Source organism: Canis lupus, chromosome 33 (genome assembly GCF_003254725.2).
Source record: "Canis lupus dingo isolate Sandy chromosome 33, ASM325472v2, whole genome shotgun sequence".
In the NCBI taxonomy this organism is placed as follows: Eukaryota; Metazoa; Chordata; class Mammalia; order Carnivora; family Canidae; genus Canis; species Canis lupus.
In genome coordinates, this window is record NC_064275.1 from 25,266,771 (window position 1) to 25,279,484 (window position 12,714).

General features: G+C 35.7%; 2 protein-coding genes across 4 annotated transcripts in view; one reads left to right on the top strand and one right to left on the bottom strand.

The window, feature by feature from the left end:
• EAF2 (ELL associated factor 2) overlaps positions 1–12,714 on the top strand; it is a 189,162-nt gene that overhangs the window by 116,888 nt on the left and 59,560 nt on the right. The window contains exon 2 of the mRNA XM_049105516.1: positions 4,867–4,962. The gene's annotated coding sequence lies outside the window, so the exon portion shown is untranslated. The remainder of the gene's footprint in view (positions 1–4,866; positions 4,963–12,714) is intronic.
• Positions 1–12,714, bottom strand: part of IQCB1 (IQ motif containing B1) — a 66,422-nt gene that overhangs the window by 28,154 nt on the left and 25,554 nt on the right. For all 3 annotated transcript variants that reach the window (XM_025475734.3, XM_049105514.1, XM_025475744.3), the window contains exons 8-10: positions 6,722–6,900; positions 4,615–4,724; positions 3,879–3,988 (exon numbers count right to left, since the gene is read on the bottom strand). In XM_025475734.3, coding sequence (XP_025331519.1) covers positions 3,879–3,988; positions 4,615–4,724; positions 6,722–6,900 — 399 coding nt within the window. The remainder of the gene's footprint in view (positions 1–3,878; positions 3,989–4,614; positions 4,725–6,721; positions 6,901–12,714) is intronic.

Consider the following 12,714-nt stretch of genomic DNA (forward strand, 5'->3'; position numbering starts at 1 on the left):
TTCTTGTGATTGAGTTCAAGTTTCAAAGCATTATGGTCTGAAAATATGCAGGGGACAATCCCAATCTTTTGGTATAGGTTAAGCCCTTTCTCCAGTATGTGGTCCATTCTGGAGAAAGTTCCATGTGCACTTGAGAAGAATGTGTATTCAGTTGCGTCTGGATGTAAAGTTCTGTAAATATTTGTGAAATCCATCTGGTCCAGTGTATCATTTAAAGCTCTTATTTCTTTGGAGATATTGTACTTAGAAAATCTGTCATTTGTAGAAAGTGCTGTGTTGAAGTCTCCCAGAAATAGTGTGTTATTATCTAAGTATGTCTTTGGTTATTATTTGATATACGTGGCAACTCCCATATTAGGGGAATAAATATTCATGATTCTTAGGTCCTCTTGTTGGATACATCCTTTAAGTATGATATAGTGTCCCTCTTCATCTCTTACTACAGTTTTTGGGATGAACTTTAATTTATCTGATATGAGGATTGCTACCCCTGCTTTCTTTCGAGGACCATTTGAATGGTAAATGGTTCTCCAATCTTTCAGTTTCAGGCTGTAGGTGTCCTTAGGTCTAAAATCGGTCTCTTGTAGACAGCCAATGGATGGGTCTTGCTTTTTTTATCCAGTCTGAAACCCTGCGTCTTTTGATGGGATCATTAAGCCCATTCATGTTCAGAGCTGCTATTGAAAGATATGAATTTTGTGTCCTCATAATACCTATTTAGTCCCTGTTTTTGTGGATTATTTCTTTGGACTTCCTTTTTCTTTTACAGAGTCCCCCTTAATATTTCTTGCAGAGCTGGTTTGGGGGTCACATATTCTTTCAGTTTCTGCCTATCTTAGAAACTCTTTATCTCTCCTTCTATTCTGAATGAGAGCCTTGCTGGATAGAGTATTCGTGGCTGCATGTTCTTTTTTTTTTTAAAGATTTTATTTTTTTTTAATTTTTATTTACTTATGATAGGCACACAGCGAGAGAGAGAGAGGCAGAGACACAGGCAGAGGGAAAAGCAGGCCCCATGCACCAGGAGCCCGATGTGGGATTCGATCCTGGGTCTCCAGGATCGCGCCCTGGGCCAAAGGCAGGCGCTAAACCGCTACGTTACCCAGGGATCCCCGTGGCTGCATGTTCTTCTCATTTAGGACCCTGAATATAGGGATCCCTGGGATCCCTGGGTGGTGCAGCGGTTTGGCGCCTGCCTTTGGCCCAGAGCCCAATCCTGGAGACCCAGGATCGAATCCCACATCAGGCTCTCGGTGCATGGAGCCTGCTGACCTTCACAGCTTGGGGGCGCCAGGAGGCAGGAGCTTCCTCGCTGTCCTGTGCCCTCCCCGCCTCTGCCTGTCCTGGGGGAGCACAGGATCCTGGGCTGTGTCCCCCGTTTCCCGGGGATCTGGGGCCTGTGCTGCTGGAATCACGCACCCGGGCCGAAGCTCTCGAAGGCAGCAGGGCGCAGCCCCCTCAGCCCGGAACCGCGGCCTGAGTTTCTCCTGAGGCCCTTCAGGGTGCGCGCTCCAGCCCTTTATGGAATTCGGCCCACGGTCTGTGTGGTGCTCTCCCTGGGGCGCACCTCCTCTGTTAGTGACTCTGGGAGACTGTGGAGACTCCACTGCCCCTCCTGCGGTTCTGCCGGAGTTCCCGGCTAAGCGCCTTTCTGTCTGGGAAGAATCTGGTGCGGATTTTTAAATTTCCTGCTTCTCTGGGGCTGGGCTTCCTGTCCCGGAGGCTCTCCCGGTGGGCCTTAGCCCAGCTCCTCGCAGGGGCCCCTCCCCACTTGATTCTTTTTTATTTATTTATTTTTCCATCTCCCTACCTTTCTAAATTTTTATTTATTTATTTATCTATTTATTTATTTATGATAGTCACACAGAGAGAGAGAGAGAGAGGCAGAGACACAGGCAGAGGGAGAAGCAGGATCCATGCACCGGGAGCCCAACGTGGGACTCGATCCCGGGTCTCCAGGATCGCGCCCTGGGCCAAAGGCAGGTGCCAAACCGCTGCACCACCCAGGGATCCCCTCCCTACCTTTCTAGAAGCGAAAACCCTTCTCTCTGTAGCATTCCAGCTGTTCTCTCTTTAAATCTCAGGTCGAACCGTAGGTTTTCAGGATGATTTGAAAGTGATCTAGGTAAGTTGGTGGGGACAGGTGACTTGGGGACCCTACTTCACCATCTTGCCCCCCCCCCCACCCCCGAGTAATACTTTTTTGGATGTGCATCCTCAGACAGGGCAACAAGAGCAATAATGAACTATAAGGACTATGTCAAACTGAAAAGGTTTCATACAATGATATAACAGCCACAAAACAAAAAGGCTATCTACTGAATGGGGAAGATGTCTGCAAATGATATATCCAATAAGGGGTTAATATCCAAACTCAACACCAAAAATGACCCTCAAACAATTCAATTAAAAAATGGGTAGAGAACCTGAATACACATTTTTCCAAGGAACATATAGATGGCCAAAAGATACATGAAAAATGTTCAACATCATTTATCATCAGAGAAATGCAAATCAAAACCACAATGAGAAATCACCTCACATCTGTCAGAATGGCTAATATAAAAAGGACAAGAAATAAGTTTTGGCAAGGATGTGAAGAAAAGGGAACCCCAGTAGCAATTGCTGGTGCGAATGTAAATTGGTGTAGCCACTATGGAAAACAGTATGGAAATTCCTTAAAAAAATAAAACTAGAAATACCTTACAACCCAGCAAATCCATTAAGTATAATTATCCAAAGAAAATGAAAATACGAATTCAAAAAGATATATGCATGCTGTCTTCACTCCAGCATTATTTACAATAGTCAAGATATGGAAGTAAAAAAAAAAAGAAAAAAGAAAAAAAAAAGATATGGAAGTAACCTAAGTGTCCATCAATAGATGGATAAAGAAGATGTGGTATATAAATACAATGGAATGTTACTCGGCCATAAAAAAGAATGAAATCTTAACCATTTATGATAACATAGCTGGACTTAGAAGGAATTATGCTAAGTGAAATTAAGTCAGAGAAAACCAAATGCCTTATGATTCCACACTTATACGTAGAATCTAAAAAAACAAAACAAAGGGGTGCCTGGGTGACAAAGTCAGTTAAGTGTCTGACTGTAGTTTTCAGCTCATGTTGTGATCTCAGGGTTGTGAGATCAAGCCCCACACTCAGCGTGAAGTCTATTTGACATTCTCTCTCCCCCTCCTTCTCCTGCTCATGCTCACTCTCTAAGTGGATAAATCTTTTTTTTTTAAGTAAACAAAACAAACAAATCTATAAAAACAGATATAAACTGGTGGTTGCCAGAGGGGAGAGGAGTAGGGGAATGGACAAAATAGGTGAAAAGAGGTACAAACTTCCAGTTATAAAATAAGTCACAAGGATGTAAAGTACATCATACGGAATACAGTAAAAAATATTGTAATACATTTATGTGGTGACAGTTGATAATTAGACTTACCGTGATATGATGATTATTTCACAATGTGTATATAAATGTTGAATCACTGTACAACTGACACATAATATTGTATATGAACTATACTTCAATTTAAAAAAAGAGCAAAAGAAACATAAAAAAAAAATCAGAGGGAAAAAGCACCCTAAGTTTTTACTAAGATATAGCTGTCCTCTGAGATCATCATTCCTCTCACCAAAACTTTTTAAATTTTTTTTTTTTTTTTTTTTTTTTTTTTATTTATTTATGATAGTCACAGAGAGAGAGAGAGAGAGAGGCAGAGACACAGGCAGAGGGAGAAGCAGGCTCCATGCACCGGGAGCCTGACGTGGGATTCGATCCCGGGTCTCCAGGATCGCGCCCTGGGCCAAAGGCAGGCGCTAAACCACTGCGCCACCCAGGGATCCCTCACCAAAACTTTTTACCTGAAACTCCTCTGCAAAGTAATCACAGCAGATGGAAGCTTCTTTAATCTTTTTCTAGTTTGGAAACCCTTCCAATAAGCTTGAATCAAGCAAGCTGCTTGATGTAGTTTCTGAAATTAAAGGCCAGAATTAATTTAGAGACATCTCCACAAAAGTCTTTTTTAGCAATTAACCTCTTAATAAAATATGAGGCCTGGGCAAGTATTAATCTCTAACTCTAATAAGCTGGGCAGGAGGCAACAATTTCATAGATCCAGGACAGGTAAGCTCTAAGAATATTAAACCTGGTCTCCCAAAGGAGGTACATTAGACAAGATCCACAATGTATTCAAGATATAGTTGATAAGCTCTGCATTCTCCTTAATTAACATTATGTCTATTCCTTCTATTCCTTTTATAAGGATTTTATAATTCTGCTTCTTTAATGCTTTACCGACTTTGCTTGACTCATGCTGGGCCTCACTTATTCAAGCATTCAAGAGGATAAAGAACTTTTGGAACAGGATAAAAAAAAAAAAAAGCTGTACGGTTAAAAATTTGGTCCATAAAGGCTCCTTCACTCATCACACATCAGAACACCAACTGCTCTGAACACTGTGGGGGGGAGGGGGGAGATAAGAAAAGAGAAAAGACAGCAAATAAAAGATTTAAGAGGCTACCACTCTCCAGTATTTTGAAACTAAAATGTTTTACTGAAATGTCAGCAAATATTCAAATTAATTTTATAATTTATTACCTGATCTTCTACTTCCTGATAGACCTTAGGGGTTAAAAGGGCAATAAGCTGTCCAAGTTCTTGACTAAACTCTGTCCCAGGCTCATGTTTGTTTAATAGACTTCTGAGTCCTGAAATGGAATAACAAAGGCACAACACTTAATAATAAAATATGATTTGTTATCTAATCAGTATTAATTAGAGGTTAAAAAGTCTGGTTTAGAAACGAATACAACAGCAAGATTAATCACCTGATTTTTCTTTTTCTTAAAGATTTCAAGATTGAGATCTTTAGGATATTTCTCTAAGAGTTTTTATGTGCTCATCTGATGCAAAGGCTGTCTACTCAATATCTTTAATTAAAAAAAGGTAAGTGGGATCATTGTGGTAAGTCAAAGAGTAGAGATTTTTTTTTCCTGTTGGAACATAAATATCTTAAACAGAAACATTTTTAACATACTGAGTAAATGCCTATATTGTGGAAGTATTTAAACAGGTTATTATTAGTCATTCTTAAAGAAAATACTACTAAATTAAAATATACAGTATTATACGTAATTTGGGGCAAATCAATAGGTTACTGAGCAATTATTATACGAGACATGCTATAAATACTGCATTTACTATATTATGTTTTATTTTGGGATAAGTACTATTTCTAAGCACACTGGAATGGTGTATTACAATGTGTGTATTCAAAATAAAGTAAAATGCCCTTGGGTGTATAAGGGGGGAAGCCACCATATGGATCTGTCCATGTCTTTATGCTCTCTTCAAAACTCAAGTTCTCAGCAGTATTAACAATTGTAAAATATCTTGAGGAAACTGAGTAAGTTCTATTGAGAATAGGAGATGAACTGTTCAAGTGAAATTCCTTTATAATGAAGTCTGTTAGACATTCACATTTTTTTCATTTTAATTTAAATTCAATTTGCCAACATATAGAATAACTAACACCCAGTGCTCATCCCATCAAGTGCCTTCCTCATTGCCCATCACCCAGTTACCCCATCCCTCCACCCACCTCCCGTTCTGCAACCCTTTGATTGTTTCCCAGAGTTAGGAGTCTCTCATGGTTTGTCTAATTTTTCCCACTCAGTTCCCCTCCTTTCCCTTTTAATCCCTTTCACTATTTTGTATATTATCCATGAGTGAAACCATATGATGATTGTCTTTCTCCAAGTGACTTATTTCACTCAGCATAATACCCTTCAGTTCTATCCATGTTGAAGCAAATGATGGTCACATTTCTATAGAAGAAATCTAATTACAGAATTTAAAAATGTGTATCTGGCAAGTATCAATTAAAGAGCTCTGTTATTGGCACCTTTTCCCCCTCTCTATTCCTATAACATAAAATAATTAAAATGTTCATATAGTAATGACTGAAAGGTAAGTTATCAGGCATGATTTGAGACCCTCTGTAAGTCTGAATACTAAATACATCATAATGTAATGTTCTACCCTTTAAAAATTTCCACATGATATGGCCTTGCATTAGTGAGTATATGCATTTGATTTTAGAGGTGAGGAAGATTTTTTGTTTGCTTTGAGAAACAGCAGTGAGAGATCTGATGAGTAAATATTAACTGATGTTAAGATCAAAAGGGCTGTCAGTCTCTCAAGCACAGCTCTATTTTCTCTGGTAAAGTTCATCTTGTTAAGGTCACCAGTCTTTATGGTCATTATTTTACTATACTATATGGTATACTTCATACACAACTTTTTTTGTTTGCTTTTGTTAGAGAAGGAGTAAGTATCCATTGTAACCTCATCAACAAAGTACCATAAACATCTCTGAGACATGGAGCTAGCCTGATTATATATAAAGACCTTTCCCTGAATTAGTATCTGTTGTAATAGGGTTTTATCTGCACACTTTATTGACTTTTTTCAAAATACAAGAATTTTAGTGATTGAATACTTCTATAACAACAAGGAGTACACTGTTTAATCCCCATCACTATTTAACCACTAAATTGTATACCTGAAATTAATATTACACTGCCTGTGAACAACTAGAATTTAAATAAAAACTTTAAAACTATATAGGAATTTTATTTTCCATAAACCATCAATAAAAATGTCTTTTTGATACTCTCCAGTAAAGAAAGAATATATGCACTACCTTTGTAGCAGGCACTTAGTCTCAGTAAAATCAAAATTTCCTGATGGGATTCAGTCATCAGCAGTAGGAGCTTTGTAGCAGTACTTCTTATGACTGGGTTAGGAGTTGATAAAAGCTTGAAAACAACTTCATCTAAAATTGAATGTAGGATTTTTCCTTCTATTCTGAGTAAATCACCACTAATAGAAAAAAAAAAAGAGATAAAGAATATACCATTACTAATGGATGCATAGGTATCATTAAAAAATTAAAGTTTTAGCAACTAGATGCCTAACTGTGCTGAAATGCAAGAAGATAACCCATTTTTTAAATAGATAGCTTAGTTCCAAGAATACATCACATTCAATCAATTACTGTTAATTGAATTTCTACTGTGTGCAATACACTATGCTAGGTAAAACAGGGAATACAAGTAGCTAGAATGGCTTCTCTTCTGAAAAACCTGCAATCAAATTGCAGAAGAAAGATAAATGTACAGAATATTAAATAGATGATTCAAAAACTTCAAAGCAACAGTAAGAGGAAAATCACAAAACAGTACATGGGTCATTGCTTAATGATGTATGAAGACAAAAATGCTATAGGAATTCAATTATCATGGATTTAATATAGGAGAAATTTACCTTTCCTTTAGTATCTTCTTCATTAACACTAACAACTATCATCTTGTATTACAGATATGATGAAAACTTATCTGGAACTTAGAAATAGTCAAAAGAGATCACTGGGTATCTTTTACTTCCCCTTCCCAAAGGAATATGTGATTTTCTAGGGATGTGTACCTTTGCTTGATTACGTATTTATTGTTGATTAGATTTTACAATTCTGTAAAAGTAGAGATTGGCTTATAGAAAACAAGTAACAATGATTCTTATCTGAGAGTAATGCAAATAGATTGTTATTCAACAATACAAGTGGATTTTATCCAGTAGGAAAAATAACTATAAAGGTTACTATTTATTGTTCTATAACACATCAATCAGATTTTTTAACTATTAGCAAATTCATTTCAGTATTCCTTTGACAAACCAATCTATAAATCTCCCCTCCTCAAATTCTCCTTTGAACCTATTTAACATCTTACTGGTTCCTTCATTAGTAAGTGAGTAGAATAAAATTTTTGTTTTCACACGTCTTACCACCAGTATCATGATAATGAACATCTGTTGTGTCACAAAGTTTCCTTGTGTTTTATTGTAGCCCCCCCCCCCCTTCTCCATCTCTCTGGTAGCCTATCCCAGACAACAATTGATTTGCTTTCTGTCACTATAAATTGGTTTACATTTTCTAGAATTTTATACAAATTGCATCATATATATATTCATCTAGATTGTCACATGTATGAGTAGTCATTCTGAGTAGTAGTCTATTGTATGGACATACCATATATTTTATTCACCTGTAATGGACAATTGTTTCTAGTCATTGGCTATTACAGATAAAATTGCTATGAACATTTATGTACAAGTCCTTGTATGGATATATGCTTTCATTTTTCTTTGGCAAATACCTAGAAGTAGAACGGATGGAAAATATGGTATGTACACATTTGTTAATAAAATGTCAAACTAAATAAAATAAAATAAAATAAAATAAAATAAAATATCAAACTATTTTCCAAAATGATTATACTATTTTATCACACCCACTAGCAGTGTTTGATTCCTCCGTATTCTTGTCAACACTTGGGTCAGTGTATTAAATTTTAGTCATTTAACAAGTGTATAATGATATTTCTCTAATGACTAATGTTGCTGAACATCTTTTTGTGTGCTTATTTGTCATCCATGTATCTTCTTCATGAAGTGTCTGTTCAGGTCTTCTGCTCATTTTTCACACTGGGCCTTTTGAAAAAATTTTTGACAGCCTTTATATATTCCAGATACAAACACTTAAGATATATGCTTTGCAAGTATTTTCTGCCAGTCTGTTTTGTCTTTTTTCATTTCCTAGGCAGTGTCTTTTAAAGAGCGGACTTAAAATTTTGATGAAGTCTAACCAATTTCTTCTTTTGTGGATTTTACTTTTGGTGTCCCAGTGAGACAACAAAGGTTGTCTTTGTTGCAACTCAAGGTTATAAAGGCTATTTTTCTTCAAGAAGTTTTGTTGTTTAAATTTTACATTTAGGTCTATTATACATTTTGAATTAATTTTTGTAGTGGCTAAGAGGTATAGATTAAAATTCTTTTTCTCAAATATTGATAGCCAACTGTTCTATCACTCTGAAAAAGACTATCCCACTGAATGATGGTCACACCTCTTGAAAATCAATTGTTCATAAATGTGTAAGTCTATTTCTGGGTTCCATTCTGTTCCATAGATATATTTGTGTATCTTTGCATCAACACCTCATTGTCTTAATTATGCTAGCTTTATAAAGTCTTAAAATTGGGTAATGTTAGCTCTCCAACTTAGTTCATTTTCAAAGTTGGTAAGGTTATTTTATATCTTTAAGTCCTTTGATTTTCATATGAATTGTAGAAATCAGTTTGCCAATTTCTACAAAAATGAGATTTGAGTGGGATTGTATTTAAAATATGTATCAATTTGGAGAAAACGGAGATTTTAATATTGCATTCACATCTATCAACATGAAGTATATTTCCATATTCTTTAATTCCTCTTAGCAATGTCTTTTTATAGTTTTAAGTGAGTAGGTCTTCACCACTTTTTGTCAGGCTTAACCCTACATATTTCATATTTTTTATTGTATTTTAAGTTGCAGTATCTTAAAATTTCAATTTCTGAATATCAAACGATGGGTATAAAACTTCAATTTATATGTGTGTGTATATATATATATATATATACATATATAAATATATAAAGATTTTATTTATCTATTCATGATGGAAAGAGAGAGAGAGGCAGAGACACACAGGCAGAGGGAGAAGCAGGCTCCCTGCCAGGAGCCTGACATGGGACTCAATCCCGGGTCCCCAGGATCACGCCCTGGGCTGAAGGCAGTGCTAAACCGCCGAGCCACCCGGGCTGCCCTCAATTTATATTTTTATACTGATTTTATATCCCACTACCCTTGCTACATTCACTTATTAGTTTTAGTGGCTTCTTTGCACATTCCATTGTTTTTTCTACATAGATGACAATGCTGACTCCAAATATAGAGAGAGCCCTGTTTCTTCCTGTCTGTACAAATAATTTCTTTTTCTTGCTTAACTGTATAGGTTAGGAACTCCAATACAATGTTGAATAGAAGTGATGGCAATGGAGATCCTTGTCTTGTCCATGATCATATAAGGAAAGCATTTAGCATTTTACCATTAAGTAGGTTTTTCCTAGATGCCTTTCATCAGACTAAGAAAGTTCTATCTTCTACTAGTACCACGCTGAAAGTTTTTCTTTTGAAATATCAGGAATGGATAATAGATTTTTCAAATGCTTTTCTGTGTCTATTGATATGTTTTTCCTTTTATTAATAAGATGAATTACACTGTTTGACTTTAGAATACTATACCAGCCCTGAATTCCTAGAATAAACCCAACTTATTAAAAATATATTAACTTTTTAATATATTGCTAGATTTTAATATAATATCTTTCATTTGTTATCAAGTAATGCTGACCTCATATTATGAATTGGGAAGTATTTCCTCCTCTTTAATTTTCTGGAAGAACTTGTTTATGATTATTTCTTCATTAAATATTTAGTAGAATTTACCAGTGAAAAAGCTGTCTAGTCATGGAGTGTTCTTTGTAGGAAGTGTTTTAGATACAAATTCAATTTCTTCATAGTTATAGGCTATTCAGATTATCTACTGCTTCTTGTTTTTTCTGTTGCTTCTTAAATTTTGGTAGTTCGTGTCCTTCAAAGAACTTGTCCATCTCACATTAACAACCATAAAGTTGTTCACATTATTTCCTTGTAATTTTTAATACCTATAACTTTATTGTAATTTTTAATACCTAAAACTTTATTATATTGTTTCCTAATTCCTAACATTGGTAGGTTGTATTCTCTTCTTTTTTTTCCCTGATCAATCGTGTTACAGGTTTATTAATTTCATTGATCTTCTCAAAGAACCAGCTTATGGTTTCATTGATTTTCTCTATTGTTTTTGTTTACTATTTTACTGATTTCTGCTTTGATCTTTATCATTTTCTTTCTTCTAAGATTTTATTTTTTTAAGTAATTTCCACATCCAACATGGGGCTTAAACTTGTGAACCTGAGATCAAGAGCTGCACACTCTACCAACTGAGCCAGCCAGCATCCCTATTATTTTCTTTCTTTTCATTGAATTTAATTCCCTCTTCTTAGTTTTTTAAAGTGGAAGCTAAGGTCAGTGATCTGACACTTCTCTTTTCTAATACAGGTATCCCCTGCTTTTCAAAAGTTTGCATTACAACACTTGCTCTCTATGAAATACTTACATTAGAACTCAGCTTTTTTGCTAACTAAAAGAAATCAGAAGATTGTTGCTTTTACAAAAAAGGTGAAAAAAGTAAAAATAGCATTCAGCATTTGTTATAGAAGCAGTGTGCATCCCAAGAAGCCAGAGTGGTACCACCGAACTCCTTCCCTGGGAACTGCACTCAGTATCTCAGCATCAAACTGCCATCACTTTGAACTGCCTGTATCTGTGCTTTATCTCAATTTATTCTGTGCATCCTTTAGTAAGATGTGTCTTAAGGTATCAGCCTGGGAGGCTATTTTTTTGGGTCTTAAAAAGCTCAAAACTTTTCTCCATATAAATTAATGCTGTTTCTTTGCTTTATGCCATTTTGGCTTAGGAAAGGTTTTACAGGAATGCTTTACTTTCAAATAGTGGGGGAAATCTGTGTTGGTATTTAGTGATAAAAAATTCTTATTAAGGGTCGCCTACGTAGCTCAGTTAGTTAAGTGTCTGCCTTCAGCTCAGGTTGTGATTCCAGGGTCCTAGGATTGAACCACGTGTCGGGCTCCCTGCTCACCTGAGTCTGTTTCTCCCTCTGGCCTATTTGTCCTCACTCTCTAATAAATAAATAAAAATCTTTAAAAAGTTTTCCTATTAAGTATTGCTTTAATTTAGATTCATCCCAGAAATTTGCATATGCTGTTTTCATTTCTATCAATGTAAAAACAAATTCTAACTTAAATTTTTATTTCTTCTCTGTCCTTTGGGTTATTTAGATTATGTATTACCTTCCACACATTTGGGGATTTTTCAGAGGTCTTCTTGGTATTTTTAATTTAATTCCATTGAGGTTAGAGAACATACCTTGTATGACTTAAATCCTTTTACATTACACTAATTTATAAATAATACATTTATTTTCTTATTTTATGGCCCCAGAAATGGCCTATCTTTGTAAATGTTCCATTTGCATTTGAAAATAATGTGCATCCCAGCTGTTTGGTAGAGTGTTCTAAAAATGTCAATCAGGTCAAGTAGGTTGATATTGTTCAAATCTTCTACAGTCATAATTTTTTGTGTACTTATTCCATCAATTATCAAGAGAAGGGTATTAACATATTTCACTTTAATTGCATATTTGTCTATTTCTCCTTGCAAGTCTATCAATTTTTTCTTTGTATCTTGAAGCTCTGTTGTTAGATCAACAAATATGTTTTTTTTTTTTAGATTTATTTTATTTATTCATGAGAGATATACAGAGAGAGGCAGACATAGGCAGGGGGAGAAGCATGCTCCCTATGGTCAGTCTGATGCTGGACTCGATCCAAGACTCTGGGATCACAACCTGAGCCAAAGGCAGATGCTCAATAACTGAACCACCCAGGCATCCCCAATAAATGTTTTCTTAATGAACTGATTCTTTATTATTATGAAATAGCTGTCACTGGTATTAATACTTTGCTCTGAAATTTACCTTTTCTGACATTAATATAGACACTCCAGCTTATTTTTGACTAGGTTTAGCATGGTTTATCTTTTTTCATCCTTTTACTTTTAACTTATTTATGTGTTTCTATATTTAAGGTGAATTTCTAGAAGAATGCATATTGTTAGTTCCTACTTTTTTACTCAATCTCTC